The 19,846-nt window shown below is 36.3% G+C and overlaps 2 protein-coding genes across 8 annotated transcripts in view; both read left to right on the forward strand.

Annotated features, from left to right (window-relative positions):
- LOC6648956 (uncharacterized protein CG43867) overlaps window positions 1-19,846 on the forward strand; it is a 109,779-nt gene that overhangs the window by 41,392 nt on the left and 48,541 nt on the right. The window lies entirely within an intron of this gene.
- Window positions 13,668-14,689, forward strand: LOC124460474 (transcription factor stalky-like). Its single transcript, XM_047011347.1, has 2 exons — window positions 13,668-14,265; window positions 14,323-14,689. Exons 1-2 carry the CDS (start codon window positions 13,798-13,800, stop codon window positions 14,548-14,550), a joined length of 696 nt encoding a protein of 231 aa, XP_046867303.1. The 5' UTR covers window positions 13,668-13,797; the 3' UTR covers window positions 14,551-14,689.

The following is a 19,846-nucleotide window of genomic DNA, read 5'->3' on the forward strand; positions in this document are numbered from 1 at the left end:
TAAGTATGAAGCTGTTGCTTAAATACGTTTATGTGTGGGTGTGTGAGAGACATGAATGTGTATATGTAAGGGTGTGTGCGTGTGTTTGTGTGCTTTTTCTCTGTGTCTTCACCGTTGTTGTCACAGTCTTCTTTGCACATTTTTAACGATATTTGGATATGAAGGCGCCTTTCTTATTCTTTGTGTACCTTGATTTACCATGCAAATTTAATTAGCGCACAAAGAAAACCACATGACGAACGCCCCGCCAAAAAAAATTATGCAACAGTTAATAATAAAAAAGCGCAGTGTAAAAAAGAAACCAAAACGAAAGAAAACCAACTTACCGAAGGCATATGCCTGCTCATGCAAGGCATTTTGTTTTTTTTTCTGCTTTTTTTTTTTGTCACTTTTAAATCGATAATAGCCAACGTCACTTGACGGCGCCGGAAAGTCTATGCTGTCCAAAAGAGTTTTTGTCCTGGTTCTGGTTTTGGCTCTCATTTTTGTTTCCGGCTTCTCTCTTTTTGGGCCCCTCACTCGCCCCAGTCCCCCTGGGTTTTTGTGGTCTGTTCTCTGCCATTGACTTTTGACTTGGTTTGCGTTGTTGCGTGGACTCATAGTCCGGAGCGGACGACGAGCCGACCGTCCCCATGGCAAACAATTGCATTGTAATTTTTCACACACACACATACACACACCCACGAGCGCCCTTTCCCATTCCGTCTAACCAAATGCATTTCTCTCATTTCTTTTCTCTCTCTCTACCATTCTGTGTGTATGTGTGTGTGTGTGTGTTGCAGTTGGCAGTTTGTTTGGCTTTTTGTCTTTGGTGTTATTTCGGGTAAGTTCGTCGCCGTTTCAATGCCACAAAAGCCACTCGAAATATGTTTGCTTCTGGGCTGCTGCTGTATTGCTTGCCCACGTATTCCCCTTCTGCAGCTCTTTTGCATTCATACAACTTCGTTTCGTTCACTGGGCAAACAGAATTATTGAAGCCTGACGGCATTCAAAAATGTTTCATCATCCACTTTCTGATGATGAAAGAGGAAGTATTTTAATGGGTTAACGGCTACTCCCAAAGAAAAAAAATAGAAGCTGCAATAGTCCTTTAATCAAACTTGAGTGGTATTTTTCCAAGCAATAAGTTCATTATGCCACATATGTATACCTTTGTCTTCCACGGTCAATTCAGTTGAGTTAAATGGTGATAAGTTCCAATCCTTGAAGATTCTATATACATACATAAAACAAACATTTTATATAAAGGCGTAGGAAACTAATGAATTAGATTAAAGATTTTCAAGATATGGCTTGGTGATGCTCTTAATAAAAGCGGAATTTTACTTCTAAAAAGATATTTGGGTAATGTTCTAAATAGTAAACTTTGTTTAAAAGAGTCCCAGAAGATAAAAACAACATAGTATTAGTATTCATATTACATATTCTTTCATATTGAAGACTCGTTAATATTTACTTAATAATTTAAGAGAGGGGAAGACCAATTTGCGTTATATTTCCTATTTTACTGCGAAGATTACTATTCGACGTAGCGAATATTACTTTTAGCTTTTATAAATGTTTCTATTTCTATGAATTCTATTTTTTATTAAAAATAAAAAGGAAAAGAAGCTAATACTGTCTTAAAATTTCAATATATTAAAAAACACGACCCCGTACTTAGTTTTGGTTCATGTGTATGACATTTTTGAAAGTAATTACAGGAAATTTGTGAAACTTGCGCACAAAAGTATGCTACAGAACATCGAAGTCTGAATGTGATGGGCAAAAGCCGAATCATCTTATCCAAATTGGTTAGGGGCACCTCTTAAATTAAAGTCTCAAATATTATACGAGCCTGTGTAATTTATATTGATTTTCCTTTAAACAAAAAGTTTTTTTTGTGTCCTACAAAAGAATATATTGAACATAATTATTATTATTGTCATAAAGGTTTTTTAATTTAATTTTGCAATTTTTTTTTTATTTTGCTCGTAAAACTAATGTGATTTGAGTTAACAATTTCATTTTTGTTCTGTCTACTTCATATCGTCCAATTTGCAATTTCTATGCTTGTAATGTGAGTATGTTTTGGTCTCACACTTTTGCATTGCTTTTGAATGCAAATGACATAGAAAATTTGATTAGACTGAAGCTAAGAATGAAGCGAAGCGGTGGAGGTAGATGAAGCAGGAGCAGGAGGCACTAGTTCATCTTCATTTAATTTACGAGCCAATTTGCTGGCTTCGTTCAAAACTTGACAAATTTCACAATATGTTTTTCCAAAAAAAAATAAAACGAAAAGGAAAAAGAACAACAACAACGACATTACAGCATTCCCAAGTGTGCACTATTGTAACGCTTTGGCTAAGGCTATGACTAAGGCTCAAGAAGTGAAGTTCATTGTATTCGGTCTTTGTTGTCGTCTGTCAACATTGGCTTTAATTTTATGACACCATCTTCTCGGTGCTGTCTGCTGTCTCTGTCTTTCGTTTTTGGGTTTATTGAAATATTATGCAACAAAGTTGATGAATTTTGTAGCTTGACAAACTTTTGAACGCTGCACGGGGACCGAGCATTAAGCAAAAAACTTGACTCAACTTGCAAGAAAGAACAGTAGAAAGATTCAGCCATCTCTCTCTCTCTCTTCTCATCATTGTATCAGGTGTTTACCAGGAGCCGGTAGAGCTTGGAGGGCACAAGAAGGGAAGAGAGGTTGAAGCAAAAAAATATTATAATAGCAATTGAGAATTGCTGATGAGCCTGTGCCAGAAGGAGGCCTTCTACTTCTTTTACTTGCTTCTCCATCCAAACTCCCTTTAACAACCTCCCTTGGAAACCGTCAGGCCTTAACAATGCAGTTGCTGGAACTGAAACACTGTAGATGGAGCTAGTTCCAGATACTCTTCGTCCTCATCTTGCGCTTCGGTGTCCTCGTCGCCGTAGTCGTTGTAGTCATCGTCTTTTTGGCTGCCAAGGGAGCATTTTAATTATTCAACATTGTTGACAAAGTTTCAACTGTGTTGCTGCAAGGCGGAGACATGGCAAAAGCAATATGATTTGCCGCTTGAGCAGTCAAAAAGAAGAACCAAAACCGAAAACGAAGAACAAGTTGAGCGAAAAACAAAAAAAAAAATATAAAATAGAGAGAGAAAACCAGAGTCAGAGCTGTTGACAGAGTCTCGCAAAGAAACATTTCTATGGATGCAATCGTTAGAAGGTTAAGATTACAACTAAGCAGGAGGTTACATTGCCAACTTTAATGGTCAAGATACGAAATTTTCCCCAAAAAGTAGGCAATTAAAATTTACTTACGATTATGTGAAGGATGCAGCTTTTTATAAAGCAGAAATTTAATTCTGTGAAGCATTAACATTAAAATTTCTTTGTGATTTGTGAAAAATGATGTAAGATTTACACTTGACACTTGTGTCTTGAAGAGGCTCAACCATTTTCCTAGTCATAAGGCCAATGTAAAAAAAAAAAGGTAACGACCCAATATATGCTTAACCAGCGCCATTAAAAGTCATTATAAAGTCATGTTAAAATCTATATAAAATTTAAAAGAAAAATGCAAAAACGAAGACTAATTAAAACTGACTAAAAAGGATCCAGGGCCGAAACAAGGTCCTAAAAAAAAACACAAAACCGACGAAAAACAAGAACAGAAATAATTACCAGTTCCTCTGTGATTTTTAACTTTTTATATATTTCAGAGAGGAAAAGCAAGAAAAACAACAACAAAAAAAAAAAAGGCATAACAAAGATTTATGCCTTGTCTAAAGGTAAAGCATAAATTTTTAGGTGCCTAAAAGTAGGCAACGCCAACCAAACGAGAAAGCAAAGTATAAACCGTTAGAGAGATATAGAGAGATAGATCGAGAAAGCGCGAGAGGGAATGAAAAACAGAAAAGTATTAAAGCAAAAAGTTTATCTCAAACCCTAGGAAAACTCTGGCGCTGTTGGTTTTTGGCTAAAACTTTTCCGGATTCTTGTTGGTGTTGTTCTTGTTGCGGTTGCATGATACGGAAATTTTTGCGGCCGGGCACAAGTTTTTTTTTGTAGCCCGACGAACAAAAACACAACAACAGTATATAAACTCCCCCAGTATTTAGCCGTAAGTGGTAATAATTACAACTCTGGCCAGCCGGTTAAAAGTAAAAAAAAGAAACAACCGCCAAAAATGTGAAAGCAAAAATGGCGAAAAAGAAGAAGAAACAAAAAAATGTTAACCACGACTTGGTTGTGGGAGTAACAACAGTCACACACAAACACATACAGTGGCGAGTTAATTAAAGTTAATCGTTTTATCAAAATATACAATAAAATTGTGCAACCAACTACAAAAAAGGCCACGAATAAGAGCCCGAAAATGTTTTGCTTTTAGTATAGATGCCTTAATTCGATAGTATAAAAAAACTCAAAGTACAGTCTGTACTAGTCAAAGTGTTCTCACATTTCAATGTGCTATAGCTTGTAGGTTACTTACTAAGTATTAACTTACTCATAGTTCTATTCAGGGCTGTTCATTTGGTCTTTTTCGATTATTTTTGGATTTATAAAACAATTCATTCTGTTTTTAGAATAGTCAATGGTTCTGTCTATTAACTAGTTAAATATGTATTATACTAAAGCATAGTTGAATGTTATATATTCCAACAAGATCCCAAATATCCACCATGCATACAATTGATTGCGACCTATAAATAAGTCTATGCCCAAACACTAACCAACTGGCTAGTTAGTTGGATGAATAAAAATTATCTATTGTTAAGAATCGGGCCACAAATAATGCAAAAGCTCTCAATAGGAACCCAGCAATATTGTTATTATTATTATTATTATTATTACAACTGGCGAGGCAATTAAATTGCTGACACATGACCGCAAGGGAGAAAACTAGAGAGAGTGAGGAGGAGAGAGAGAGAAGGGAAACCCCATACAACTCCTCCCCACCTTCGTTTGGCACTATTGTGGCTTATATGGCGGCCGGGGCTAATTAATGTTATCGCATTTCATGCATCACTTGCTAATAGTTATCGATAAATATTGCGTCTAGGGTCAAAGTGACAGCCAGTCGAGGGTCAGTTATGTGGACAAAGGGGAGGCTCTCTGGTCAAAATGCGGCACATTGCGGCAATTGGGTATGCGTTTCTCTTTTTTTTTTTTTTGTTTTTTTTTTTATTACTTCATTTACTAGTCAAATGTTGTTAACAACAATAGCAACTATAATTACAAAGTGACAAGCGTAAAGTGTAATAGGTAAAAGGGTGGGGAAGGTGGGCATTGCGTGCTTAGACCGGAAACGGAAACCTAACATTTACAAGCATTTGATGCATTTCCCTTATATATATAAAAACAGTTTGGACTACAAAACAAAACGATCCATTTTTCATTCTGCAATTTATGGCTAATGTCAAAGCAATTGCCTTTGATTGATTAATGAACTAATAAGAGGGGGGCCAAATTCAAGCTAAGGGGTAAAGATTGAATTCAATTGCTCGTTCCGAATTGGACTGTGGAATGAAAATAATCTTTTAACCTAGTTTCGATGTCAAAGGGGACTTCAAAGTAGTAACTTAGTGTAATCTCTTACTAACTTGTTGAATATGCGGAAGTAGGGCAATAAGCCAACATCATCAGCATTTCAAAGCAAGACATATACAAGATACGATTGAAAAATTTGATCAATAATGCATTTGCGCTGAAAACGCCTTAAACTATGCTGCAAAAAAGTTTAAATAGTTTTTCGGTTAAAAATTCGAGTAGTTTTCAGCTTTAAAGGTTTGTTTTTGTCTTTCATTTAGATACTGTTTCTCGAATACTTTCTTTTTAAGGAAATTTAAGAAATTTGAGGTGAGGCTTACGCACACACAACTAAAGAAACGCAGATAGAGGCAGAGAGAGAGAGAGATGGCGAGAGCAAGAGAGTGAGAAATGACTGACACAAATACAGGACGACAGATGCCACTTAAAGGAAGAAGCCAGCCAGAGGTTGTACAAGCAGAAGGATGTAGCAGCGGGTAGTGGGTGTGAGAGTAAAGGAACATAGCGCCATGTCAACACTTATCTTTATGAGTTTCCGCTTTCTGTAAAGTCATTGACATGTATTTTACTCTCTCTCCTCTCTTTCTCTCTCTATGACCTCCCACTCTCTCGCTGAGCTTCCAAAAAAGAAAAAAAAACGCCAAATGCGAGATGAGGGAAAGGGAAAGAACAACAAGGAAAAAGCAGGGAATAGTGTGAGGCCGGAGGGAGCGAGGGCAACTGGCTCACTTGGTACTATACTATAAGCGCGTGTTTATGTGCTTGTTGTTCGTGCTATGTTGCCTAAAAAAACAACAATGAGAAAAAAATCTGCACATTTTCTTCTCATTTTCCAACTTTGAGCAACGCCAAAGCAAAAAAAAAAAAAAAAGAACGAAAGGAACATTTGCTTCATCTCCTAAACTTGGGCAAAATTGCTGAAATCGCATGTGTGCTTTTAGGCATTAAATGCTATAAATTACTTTTCGAATAGCATAAATAACCGTAAAGTCATTGAATTGTGTCGCTCTATGGGTGTGCGTGTGTATGTGTGTCTATGGGTGTGCAGATGTCGCCAACAGGGGAATACCTAGTTCCACTAGCATAATCAGCATATTTGTTGTTCGTGTATGGCTGGATCCTGCCCGGGGGAGCCACTAAATGATGATTTTGGCTCGACACAATTGGGAATATGCTATAATTTGATAAGAACGACAAGGACAACAATAATAACCAAAGCAAGTTCAACATTTTAAATTTGAAAGAAAGTGATTTTCTATAGATTTTCCCTAATATTAGTTAAAGCGTATTGTTACATCGCTGGTATCTACCCTCTCTATCTCTACCCAAGAGTTTATTTGTTGCACTTGGCATTTTTGATTTTTTCAATCAATGTCAGGGCCAACATTTAGCCATAGTTCATTAATTGTTTAATACACTTTTTTCCCTCTTCGGGTTGTTTAAACTTTAACTTGCCCCAAGGGCCGTGCTTTAAGCAAACATTCAGAGTCTTCCTCTTTCACTCTCTCTCTCTCTTTCTTTCCGTTCCACTGTGGCTGTCTATCTGCCCTTTTGGTGCTCACGCTTTTCACTTTTATTATATGCTTTATGTGCGATTTCACACCTTCAATTGCACACGAAATGTGCGAAAGAAGCAATGGCAAAGAGGAAAACGAGTGGGGGGCAAAGACACAAAGAGAGTGAGAGAGCAAGAGAGACAGCGAAATGATGCCACACGTAGCAGCAAATCAAAATCTTGAATTTATTCCACATACGAAGCGCATGAATTTCAAATTACTGTGGGAACAGAAACACACCCACACCTAAATCCACACCTACACACAGACACACACCAAATGCAGAGCCAGCGACTCTGTCCAAACGATGTGGGCGCCGGTGATCCACCTTCCTTATAGTCCTTCTGTTTGTCTCATTCTACATTTAACCTAGACTGGCAGCTGGTGAGACGTGTGCAACACGTTAGATTTAGCCTTCCCGTCGGAGGAGCCAAAGGACTTTAAGCATAATGACTGGCGATGTGCCTTCATGTTTTCTTGTTCTTTGCCTGATATTCCTTACAAACCGCAAATAAAGATTACCGACCGTTTCCACATCTTTTATATATTCTCATATATGTAAACCATTTTGGTCATTTTTTTCGTTTTAGATCGCGAAATTAGTTCAAACTTTCACCACTCCATAGAAAACAATTTAAGAAGGGCTCAAAAGTGAAAAAGCTTTATCACATTTAAAGACATTTATGTAAATAAATATGAGTTTTTGTTTTGGATTCTACCGGTTCACGTTTGAGATAATCTACCGAGGATAGATTGCAAGTTTTCTACTTTGACTTGTTTTGCTAAACCAAAGACATTGAGACAGACACACACACACACAAAGCAAGAGAGGTGCAAGGAGAAAAAAGGAGAGTCAAAAAGGAAACCAGAAATATGGTTGGGCGTCTCATTTGAAATTCATGCGGCCACTCACTGGGTGCATAAAGCAATCAAATCAACCACAAACACCAACACTAAGACCAAACTCTCCTTCCCCAATACACACACACATTCACACGAACACAAGAAGGATTCTTCGTCTTGGTCCTTCTCCTTTTCTTTTTTTGTGGGATTTTTAGCAGCTCTTTTGGTTTCATACACGTTTCACTCGTGTAAATAATAAATAAGCCAAGCATACTTTGTGGCGCTCAAAACGTTAAACGTGGCCAAGCAGAGGCCTCATCCCGCCAGCCAGCTCCAAGCTCAGAGAAAACGCCTATCCCCATACCATTCATCCTTCCCTCTCGAACTTAGAGGTGCCAAAAGGCAGAGTCAGAGAGATTCAGAGTCGCAGTCAGACGCTATCGATTCCATATCTCACATCCAGTCGAAGATGAAGCCTAACAAAAGTGAAAGTTGCCACTTGGGGTAACGGTAACCCTTTACTTTCCTTTCTTGTCCTCTCCCCCTTTATGCCCGATTTCTACCATGATTTATGTACGTACATATATGTGTGTATATGGCCGACAGAAGCATAGATAGGGAGCAAGAGGACGGTAGAGGGATGATTACTGTACCAGATTTGCATATAAAATCCCACTGATTTTATAGCAGCATTTGCATGGCATTTTTTTGTAGCTTTTGCGTTTTTCCCCCCGTTTGTTCTTGTGTTGGTTTTGGGCCACAGAGTAAGGCCAAAAGAAACCAGATAGGATCTGAAGAAACACTTGATATGTCAAAAAGTTTCAACTATATCAATTTCAAATTGATAGTTCAGTTTCACTTGTTTCTCCTATCATTTGCATGCTATTCTATCAAAGCAAAGATATCTCGTCGATCTACCTAACATACTTAATATACCAAAAATTCCCAAGTTAAAAAAAATGGCTTTTCGTTTCTATGGAAAATTCTGGTGTAATATTTTGTTTGCCAAGTTTTAAAGTTTTTGTTGTCACTTGAATCGAATGGCACAATAAATGCCGCCTGCCAGCTAAAAAGTAGGCAACAGAAATTCTATCTAAACTGCTGCAGCAGCTAGAAATAAGAGACAGAGGGAGATTGCGACCGAATGGAATTGAAATGAAGGGGCTTACGGATGAATGCGATGGGTGAGGGAAAACTCTAAATATAGAAATTGGTAAAGGCGCGCGTGTGTTTTTGACTGATAAGAGTGACAGTTATACCACACCAACCTCTCCACTTTTTTAACAACAGCGCCATTCTATTTGCAAGTCTTGATAGGATTTTTGCTCGCCCCGCCTTTTTCGGGGGCAACCGGCATAAAAATGCCAATCATCAACGGAGAACGAAAAATAATGCATAAAAAATAAGTGTACTGAGAGCTGGAGGAGAATCTGCTTGTTAACGGTAAAGGTACAGGACATATATAACAAGATTTTCCATGACGTTGTCATTTTCGTTTGTTTCTCCCCCATTGCCATTACAGCACTAAGCATTTTCCAGTCAAACTTTTCTATTAATTTGTAAAGAAAATGAAAGAAATGTGGAGAAAGTGCACAAGAAAAGAATAAGGCTAAAATCGAATTACCAGAAAACTTTAATGACTTTATGCGCCAGTTGCATTGGCAAACTTAGTTCTCGACTTGACCCTTGACACCTCTCTTGTATACCATGCTCCCCCTCCTTCACCATCTCTTCCCACCTCCACCGCCATCACCCCCGTTTCTCTATTGGCTAGACAATTAAGTGCAAAAGTTTGCAGCTTGCAGTTTGCAGTTTCCTCTCTTGCATGTTTATACCCAAACCCAAATGGGTATATCAAATTTGCCAATTTGATAATCCATATATAAACTTGATCAGCTTAATATACTATCAAGCTGCTACTTACATGATCTTTTGTGAATGAAGAAAAAACACACCATATAATAGTTTTTATTGAAAGCTGAGGATAAAAAGATACTTACTCTCGATTCAGGATTAGCTTGGATAAGTAGCCGTTGTTATAGGTCCAGATAGATACTCTCTGTATCAGGAATTACTTACCAAGAGATGGGATTCCAAACGTCCTGGCCGACTGCAACAGAATACTTACGAAATGTTTGTCCAGAGATGGAAAGTGCAGGAAATTGTGTCTCAAAGATTTCCCCGGAATGAGTTGGAATTACTCGCGCAGAGAGTAGGCAGCAGTCCAAGTTTCTCCAGCCAATTGATTCCAACGAAGTCGAGGATTGTTTTTTTTTTTAAGCCAGGAAAGTTAGTGTTGGTTTTTTACTATGATTCACTATGATTTTGAACCAAAAAACTATATGTTGAGTTTTTTTTTTTTTTTTTTTGTTTTTTTCTTATATTTAATGTTTTTACTTGAAGATTATAAACTGTAGACTAGAATATAAAAGCAATGGCACTGATTACTAAGGGATCCTTTTTTTGATTTCCAACAACAAGCCTAAAAAAAGTGACAGCTTTTCAATAGGTAAGGGTATTAAAAATTTCATAATCATTGAACTTGGTTTGTATTTGTAACTACTTTAGATGCCACACCCATTCTTGCAATGTCGTTGCAATTCCTAGATGATGGAGAGGAGAGGAGAGAAGACAAAAGTTGAAGAGAAGGAGAAGCGGGCAACACGTTGCAAAATGAATTCAATTAATTAACTGCCAATATTTTTTTATTTTTATTTTTGTTTGCTTTTTTTCTGTTTGTTTTTTGCTTTTTTTCATTTTTTTTTTTGTTCGCTTTGGTGTCTAAATAATTAATGAAAAGACAAATTGATGTTGCTGCAGCAGAGGAAGCATTTTCCATTTTTATTTGATTTTTCTGTACTTGGCTGTGATTTTTCTCTTTTTTTTTCTTTTTGTTGTTATTTCGTTTTGTTCTTTTTGCACTGCGCTTCATTAATTGCCTTTGCTAATTGATTTGGCACAGACAAAGAGACATACTAAAGCAGTAGAGCCAAAAAAAAAAGGAATTAAAAAAAGGAATAAAAACAGAGAGGAAGAGCATATGGAAGGGCAAGTATAATTTGGTTTGAGATTAAAATATGGATCGCAACTGTCAATCAGGCAATTATTCTTCATAGATACTTTCTATGAATTCAAAAAGGAAGTGACAGAACTCATTGCTCGAATGAAGTTGAAATTATATTTTGATTGTTTTTGCCACTATAGAAAAAGAAAAGCGCCATAATAGAGATGCAAAGAAAGACGGAGCGGGGATGCAGAATGAGAAGCTACCGACCAGACACATACACAGACACATACTCTATGTATGTATGTATGTATATATATTCCTCAATTCGTATGTGCTCCATTAATTTGCGCCGTAAAACCAACAAGTTACAACTCACAGCAACCACCCCTTCCTCAGCATGAACTCGACCCCCCGCCACCTACCTCCGGAACAAGCATCGATATAGTATACAACATGCACACACCTCTCGTTTTCTCTCTATCTCTCCCTTTAACCATTTGATTGGTCACGTGCCTAGCACGGGGCTCAGTCTCTGATTCACCCATTCTCCGATGCTCGCATTCTCATTCCCATTCCCTTTATCACTCCATTCGCCTGGCTTTTGCCTTCAATTCGTTGTGATTGCCTTGTATCGATTACAAAATGCATTACAACATTGCCACATGATAAATAACATACATGAAAATGAAAATTCTTTGAAAACAAGGGGAGACAAGAGACCCCACTAGAACGGAGGGTGGGAGGTTCAGGCTCTCTCTAGAAGAGATTGAGAACAATATTTAATGCTGGCTAGAATGTAAAATATTCAAACTTTTTTTCATGAAAATAAAAAATGCAAAACAAAGAATGTACATAACAAGATTCTTTAGTTAATTTTCTTTGAGATATCTAAATTGGGAAATTTTCCAAAGTCATTTTCAAAATTATCCCAAAAATGCCTGTTAAATCCATTTTGCTTCGGTGCAGTTTATTTTATTAAAAAAGAAAAAAAACTATCTATTAAGATATGTATGTATATTTATTTGGTTTGAATCAATCTTGTCTATACTTAAAATAGATAATTTTGCCTCTTGATTTATATGGGCTATAACCTGAGTACTTTATTATAATAAATCATTTGAAAAAAAAGAAACAAATGTTTATTATTATTAATAATTTATATCTTCTAACCCCCTTGCCCTAAACCCACCCAACCACCACCTAAAAACAACACCCACCCCTTCCATTTGCAACAGAATCTCTTGACAGGAAAAACTTACTCCGGGGAGAATTGAGCAAGCTTAAGACATATTTGCTGCCGTTAAACGTGTGTAGAAAAAGTTTCTCTACAGCCAATTCAATGAGGGCTAAAGGGGACACAGAGGACACAAGTATGTGTGAGGCATTTGGCAAGAGCCTTCACTTCCTCCGTCACCCAAAAAACTTATATATATGTATATATATATCGTTCCACTCAAGTTTATTAAAGTGGCATAAAAGTGTCATTGGGCGGTTAATGGCAAACGATTAGTTCATTTTCACTTTACCTCTCAGTTGCCAGGCTAAGACATAAATGTAATTGAATACTATATGTCTATTTATCTAAATAAAGAGGGTAAGAATAAGTGTAGTTGTACTCATTGGTGGGTTTTCTACAAATTTCTTACATTACTTTCTCTCTACATACCAATGAACATTGAAATAGATCAATTTCTATTTCTATGCATTAGAATTGTATTCCTTTTAGGTTTAGGAATTTTCTATTAAGGTAATGGACATATTATATGTTCAAAGTTAAAACTAGTTGAGAATTACAGTCAAAATGAGACACAATAGCAAATGTTATATTAATATTAAATGCTTAAGAAATGCAAATTAGTCCCAAAGTATCTAAGACAAGAACATTTTATAAATGATTTCTGAGGAAACCTCCAAGGTTTCGAAATGCATTGAATTAAAAAACAATGTGTTTAAAAGTTATTTAATCTAATAATTATAATTATTACAGTTATAAGGAACAAGTTTAACTATGTGACTAAAAAAAATACATCAAAATACGAAATTTGGCAATACGGTATTGTCCGACCTTATAATTTCCGACAATATCGCCCAATTGCACTGCGTCCTTTTCGTTTGCTGGACAAAGTAAAGGTTCCATTTTCTATTTGCTGAGCTAAGAATTTTGAATTATTTTCCTCCATTTTTTTCAAGAACTTAGAAAAATTATATTTCTTGTTTTGGTGATTCGATAAATATTGGCACGAGCCACTAAATCACACACAATCGAAAAGTGTGATTGTGAGCAAACAGACGATAACTCCCATTTGCCGAAGCAAAAGATTCGTTTCGCTCAATCAAGTTGAAGGAAAATATGCGGACATACAGAATGAAGTACTAACAATACTTTTGTGAGCGTTCGTGAGCGTTTGATTCAAACCGATACATTTCAATCACTCAATACGAAGGACTCCATCGAACAAAATCATACTCAAGGATTGAGTGCACCGTAAAATTTATTACTCATTGCAGTTCTCTGATATGTTCATATGTGTGATATAATGGTTTCTATATACATACATATATGTACGTTTTCGGATCAGACACATACATTCATCTTTTTCTTTAGAGCACCTAAGCAATCTGAAACCTACTGTGAAAGCAAAACAAATATTTTTTGATCTCGATTGACATTTTATCAAAAATTTCTATAATCTAGCAGTCCTGGAAAATCGACCTGCTACACACGAGCACAGATACTATTCATTACGTGCTTTCAATTCAAGCAAGTAGTACTACTTCTAGAAGCAAAAAATAGTAAAAAAAAAAATAAATATTTGTATAAATTTCCGACTAAATATTTTACATATTGTATCAATTTGGAATAAAATGGCTTCCAAAGGCAATAAAAATGATAGTGACCAGGATACAAATAATAATATTGATGATAAAAAGGACACACATACGAATGTGGATTTAGAAGATAATTCTGACGTAAACGCAATTGAGGATGTATATTATCCAGTTGAGGATAATATAGAAAATATTGAGAATAAGAATAATATCAAGATCCAAGATGAGAATCAGAATAAAAATTATATAACGATTGTGGATATTATACAGGAGAATAATAATGATATTATCGCTAAGGATAAAACTGCTATTGATGAAAATATTGATGAAATAAAATATGACGCTGTTACTCAAAATTTTGATAAAGTATATAACAAGGAAAAAGATACGCAAATCGATTTAGAAGATAATGATAATAATAAGGGTGAAAATAATATTACGAATGATACTCATGTTGAGAATGGTAATCAAAAGGATGTTGAGCAAAAGGATGGCGATAAAGAGGCAAGCTTCAGCGGAAAGAAGGAAAGCGTCCTGCAAATAATTTTAGATGTCCTGCAGCGGCCAATCAGTCATACCAGTGCTAAGCGCAAGCGTGTTGAGATGGATGACGAGCTGCCATCCACTTCAAAAGGACCTATCAAGATCTTCAAAGTTTCAGAAGATACCAAATATTATATCTTTGAAAATGATAAGCGAAATAATGACCAGGAAGAAGGGGACAATCCCGATGTTGTGGTTGTTGTGAAGGATGAGAATGATCAGAAAAATGATGAGAATAAGGGATAATGCCATCACAGGCAAACAAAATATTTAAATTTTTTATTTCAAAATAGTTTTGTTAAATGTTTGTGTTTCGTTTTTTGTTTATTTTTTTATCTTTTCAAAATTCATGGTCAACCCCCACAATATATGCGTATATAAATTCTTTGGTACTTGGTGTAATATTGGGAACTCATAAAACAGAAACATAAAAATATATGTTGGGATGTGTGTAATATAAAAGCGTAGCATGTGTGTGTGTGTGTGTGTGTGTGTGTGTGTGTGGGGCTCTAAACTTAAAAAGCGTTGAAATGGCTTTTCCTTCCGTTCGCCTCACTTTTGGCGCTTTTCCTGCTTTTTGTAAATCATTTAACACGCTCTCGATTTTTATTTTAATGGCATCTTTGGCAAAAGCAAAAATAAAGAAAATACGACGACGAAGACGACGAAAGAAAAGTTTTTAATGGCTTGACTTTGGTTATGATGGTGATAATAAGTATGTGGCTAGAGGATAGCTACACAATAACAAAAGAGAGGAAAAGTGGAGTTGCTGGCAGTTGAAATTGGAGTCGGAGATGAAGAAGTCAGTTAAGTGCCCAAACATTCAAGTTGCTTTAATGGTTTGCTAGATGACAGGGACAGAGACTAAGAGAGAAAGAGAGAGAGAGTGAGAGAGAGTGAGAGAGAGGGGATTAGGCAGGGATAGAAGGCAGCAAGGAGCAGAAGACAACTTGGCGGCATCTTTAAGATAATGTCTGTATGCCTTTGTGTATCTTATGGGACATGTGTGTGTGTGCGCATGTGGGAGTGGCATAATGGTAATCACATTTGGGCCCACAAATTTGTTTTTTACCTACCTGCAAAACAAACAAACTCCAAATGGCCTCAAGTGCCTTTAGATACCTTTTTTTCATCAATACTTAAGTTAAATTGCATTAGTAACACGTCGTTTATGCTATATTTGTTATATTTGTTAGACAAAATTAATTTATTTTTAGCAAAGTTCTTTTTAGATCACAACACATTCTTTTCATCATTACAGACCATCGATAAGTTTGAACAAGAAATAGCATTTTGTAGTCCAATTTGGGAAAATTTCATCATATCGTTGTTTAATATTTCCATATTTTACATACCCCATTGAATATTCTAACATATTTTGATGGAAAACTAGTTGCCTGCTTTCTGAAAGGTATTTTAGTTTTTAATTCAAAGCCAAGTAGACTCGTCGTGTTAATGTTGCAATTAATCTTCATTAAAATTACACAATTAGGTAATGAGCTTGTAGCTACTACTCCGTAGATGTGCTTACCTTTTGTTGTCCCCAATCTGGCTCTCTGACTCGTTTTCAGCCATAAATAAATGATAAGAACACAGGCGTCAAATGTCAAGAAGAGCTGCATATAATCAGAATCTTCTGGATTCTGCTACCAGCAGTCAGGTTAAATAGGCCAAAGGCAAGAACCCGACTGCTGTGACTGTTGCTGCTGTTAATGATTATCATGAATATTTTGCTGTTTGTTGGCAAACAGTTTGCCTATGCTAATATGCTGAGGCAAACTAAACCAAACTAGACTGAATTATATGCCATATATCACACAGTCACACACACACACACACACACACCAAGCACACAAACCCAGGAAGAAAGAATGAGATTGAGTGTGAGAAAGAGAAATACCTGTGGGGAAGAAAGAAGGGCAACTAAATATTTGATTAGCTTTCTGGGTTCGTTCGTTGGTTCTTTTTTTTTTTCTTCTACATTTTCATGCGAATCAACTTAATTAAAGTTAAACAAGCAGCTAATCAAATTTTTATTACATGGTCTTAACCAAGTGAAATCCTTTTTTTTTTAACTCCGCCATTTGCCATTCTCTCTTCTTCTCTCGCTCACTCACCTGGCACGGTAAATGTGGCGTAATTTCATTTTAAAAATGCATAGTCTCGGGCCATGTGTGCCGGAGACCTTTGGGTTGCATATATGTACATACATACATATGTGCATATGTATGTGTAAGTTAGGGTTATTCGCACTTTGCGCTTCAAGTTCTCTCTATCTCTCTCTCACTCTCTTTCAGAAGTGATTTAATATTGGTACTATTCCCCTTTTCATTACTTAACCTATTAAATTGTTTATTTCATTTGTAAACTTTTTATTTGATAATTGAACAAAATATCTTATTCTACGGTAATGAAATTTTACAGTTTTTTGTTGTGTAAAGAAAATGGCTTTCAACAAGAAAAAGTGTTGTAAAACGACACAACATCTGTTATATCGTGATTTAGGACCAAATGTATTCAAATAAACCTGAGAAAAGAGATGTATTGCCCCACAAACTTTTCGAAAATTGTTTATTATGCCAAGTCTCGTACGAAGAACGTACACATTTTAAAATTTTGCTTAGATCATTAATCAATTAGGTAAATATAGAGAAGAAAAATAAGACGTTATTATTAAATTTAAAAATATTAATTATAGAACCAAAGAAAATGTAACAAACATAATATAAAAATATAATATAATTTAATATAAAATTTAAAGACTTTAAATTAATTTATAGATATTTTCATTAATAAATTTAAAATGTTCTTAGAAAGCTCGTTTTTTTCCTTTTGCTATTATGTAAGATTAATGTTAAATCGATGTATGAAATAAGAATATAAGTATAAGAAATAACAATAGAATATCCAGTAGTAATAATATATATCTAACTATATTAGATAGTTTATGGCTTGAAATAGAAACCAAATTATTTGTTTATTAAAAGTACCCAAACATAAGTAATATTTCCTTGTCAAAATTGTTTTGAAAATGTAATTTATCCTACTTTTATATAGGTATATATGTAGATGTATATCATCTGCCTTTTCGGCATCGGTTCGTTAGCAGGAATAAAAATTTGTGTCACCTTAATGTTAACAACGTTGTATCGTTGATTCAATCGTGTTTTTATCTGGATTTGCAATGCGTTTAATGGAATGCAGTAAGCTTTTGGCATAAAGTTATGCATTCTGTTTATCCTTTGGTTTTATCGTTGAAAATTTAAATAATTTTCTTCTTTTTTTTCGGTTTGTCAGCCAGGTGGCATTTGTGTTTGTGCTAGAAATCGCACCCACTCCTCTAGTCATTCATCCTCAACGGCTGACGATGATTGATGGTGACGATTGGCCGCTGTGAATGCAGTTGGCTCATTTGGCGGAGCTCCATTTAACCACCAGGCACGCCACATCGTTGGAGTTCGCTCCTCATAGTCATCGACATCGTAATGCTCCTCTTGGTCCTGTGCCTGTGCCCCTACATGCCCCTCTTCGTTATTCCAGTTGACCATCATCAAACTTGGAGTTGTGGGTCTTTGATTTAATACCAAAAGGCTGGGACTTGGACTCAAGTTCAATGATGAGCAATGGTGGTTTGGTGATTGCGTCGTAATGCTGGCGGTGGTGCAAGTGCCAGTGGCTGTGGCTGGTGACAGATCTTTAAGTTCTATAGAACGGTTTTGATTTCCCTTTGGTCGCAGTGATGTGGCAGAGTATCCAAATGGTGAAGAGCTGGAGGTTTCCGAGGATGCTGACGACGATCCTGGGCAACAGCTAAGAAGATGGAGACACATTGTTTGATAAACTTGGGGAGCACTCAAAGCGAACACAAAATTATTATCCTCTATGCAAGTCGAATAAACACTATATATTCAGTAGTATTTAATTCTTCACTTGATCGACTGTAACTGAGTGAAGGCTACGAATAGCCACCCATTTTATAGAACTAGAACTATAGCCACCTTTTTGTTTTGTTTGTACTCTAACTATAAACAAATTAATACCTATAAAAAATGAATTTGATACATGTACTTACACATACATATGTATGTACATATGATTGAATCGCAAAATGTTGGTACAGTTGCGTTCATTGGAACTGTCAACGAGTGTTTTCGTCAAATTTAAACTTCATTGAATTTAATGCAAAATGATACCACTTATGGTAATTCATCATTGCTGTTCAGAGAATTGAGGGGGGGGTGGGCGATAGAAGAGAAAGAGGTTTCATTATTGTTATGCCTACATATAAATATTATTTGTTGCCAATCGAGGAATTGAATTGGTAATGTTATTAGATTACCAATTTTCATATGCAAATGATACTGACAAATACATATGTACATACATCATAAATGTCATACATCAAAGTCAGTGAGCAAAAATTGTATACATATGTATTTCGATTCGACATAACTTGAAAAACATTGAAAAGTTTACCTACCTATATCAATACACCATGAAAACAATAGGAATTCCTTGCCAAGCAAAGCAAAGGGAGGATTGACCTTTGTAGCTACGTTTGAACGTCTCGAATTGAAAGCCAACTTATTCTATTTCCACAATTCTATAACAACCTAATGAAATAGCTGGGATAAATTTTAGCCTTACTATCCAACAATCAAAATTTGATAATTTAATAAATAAATATTTTGTGCCACTCAGGTTAAAATCATTTTGGAATCAAGTGAAATTATTATGCAAAACTTTATTTAATAAACATGCCAATAACTGAGTTTAAAATATAATGTATTGAGCAGTTCCATCATTTAATTCAACATCGCAAAACATTTCTATATCATCCTTGATGGCGACTCCCGAAGTGTGATCTATGCGGATGGCGGCAAAAGGCGATGCCGAAGCCAGTGCTGATCCTAATGATGGATTAACATTGCGGCACTGGCTAGCGATTAGCTCGTAATCGTTTGGCATACGATGAATATCGGCAGAAATGTTGATCTCCTCCAAACGGGCAGGTGAATGTGAGATACGGCGCGACTCCTCTTCTCTGTTCCTCTCTTGGGCTATGCTCACAGACAGGGACACGGTTTTGAGGGGATGCTGATGATGAAGTCCAATGTGGCCCGGTAGCTCGTGCAACGAATTGCCGTTGGTCTTGCTTGTGGTCTGATGCTGTTGCTGCTCCAATTGATCCACAATGGTTTGTTCGTCCTCGAGACGTCGCTTCACGCAGAATATGTATTTCAAACATTTGATCAAAGTTTGCATGTCGCTGTTTGCTGTTGTTGCCGTTGGTCTCGAACAGTTACTGTTTGCGTCTGGGTATCGTTGGAGCTGTGGCGAATGAATGGGCTTGCCATTTTTTCTTTGGAATCGGTTATCCGATCTTCCTTTTCACTGCTTACATTTAATTAAATAAAATGAATTATGAGAGCCAGAAGTTTTTCTTTTCTAGCTGCTGCCTGGCGGCCTGCCTGCCTGCCACCAGACCAGCTGTTTATTTATCGTCATTCGAGAGGCGGAACAGATTGCGTACCAATTGCCC

Source organism: Drosophila willistoni (assembly GCF_018902025.1).
Source record: "Drosophila willistoni isolate 14030-0811.24 chromosome XL unlocalized genomic scaffold, UCI_dwil_1.1 Seg141, whole genome shotgun sequence".
Taxonomy (NCBI): Eukaryota; Metazoa; Arthropoda; class Insecta; order Diptera; family Drosophilidae; genus Drosophila; species Drosophila willistoni.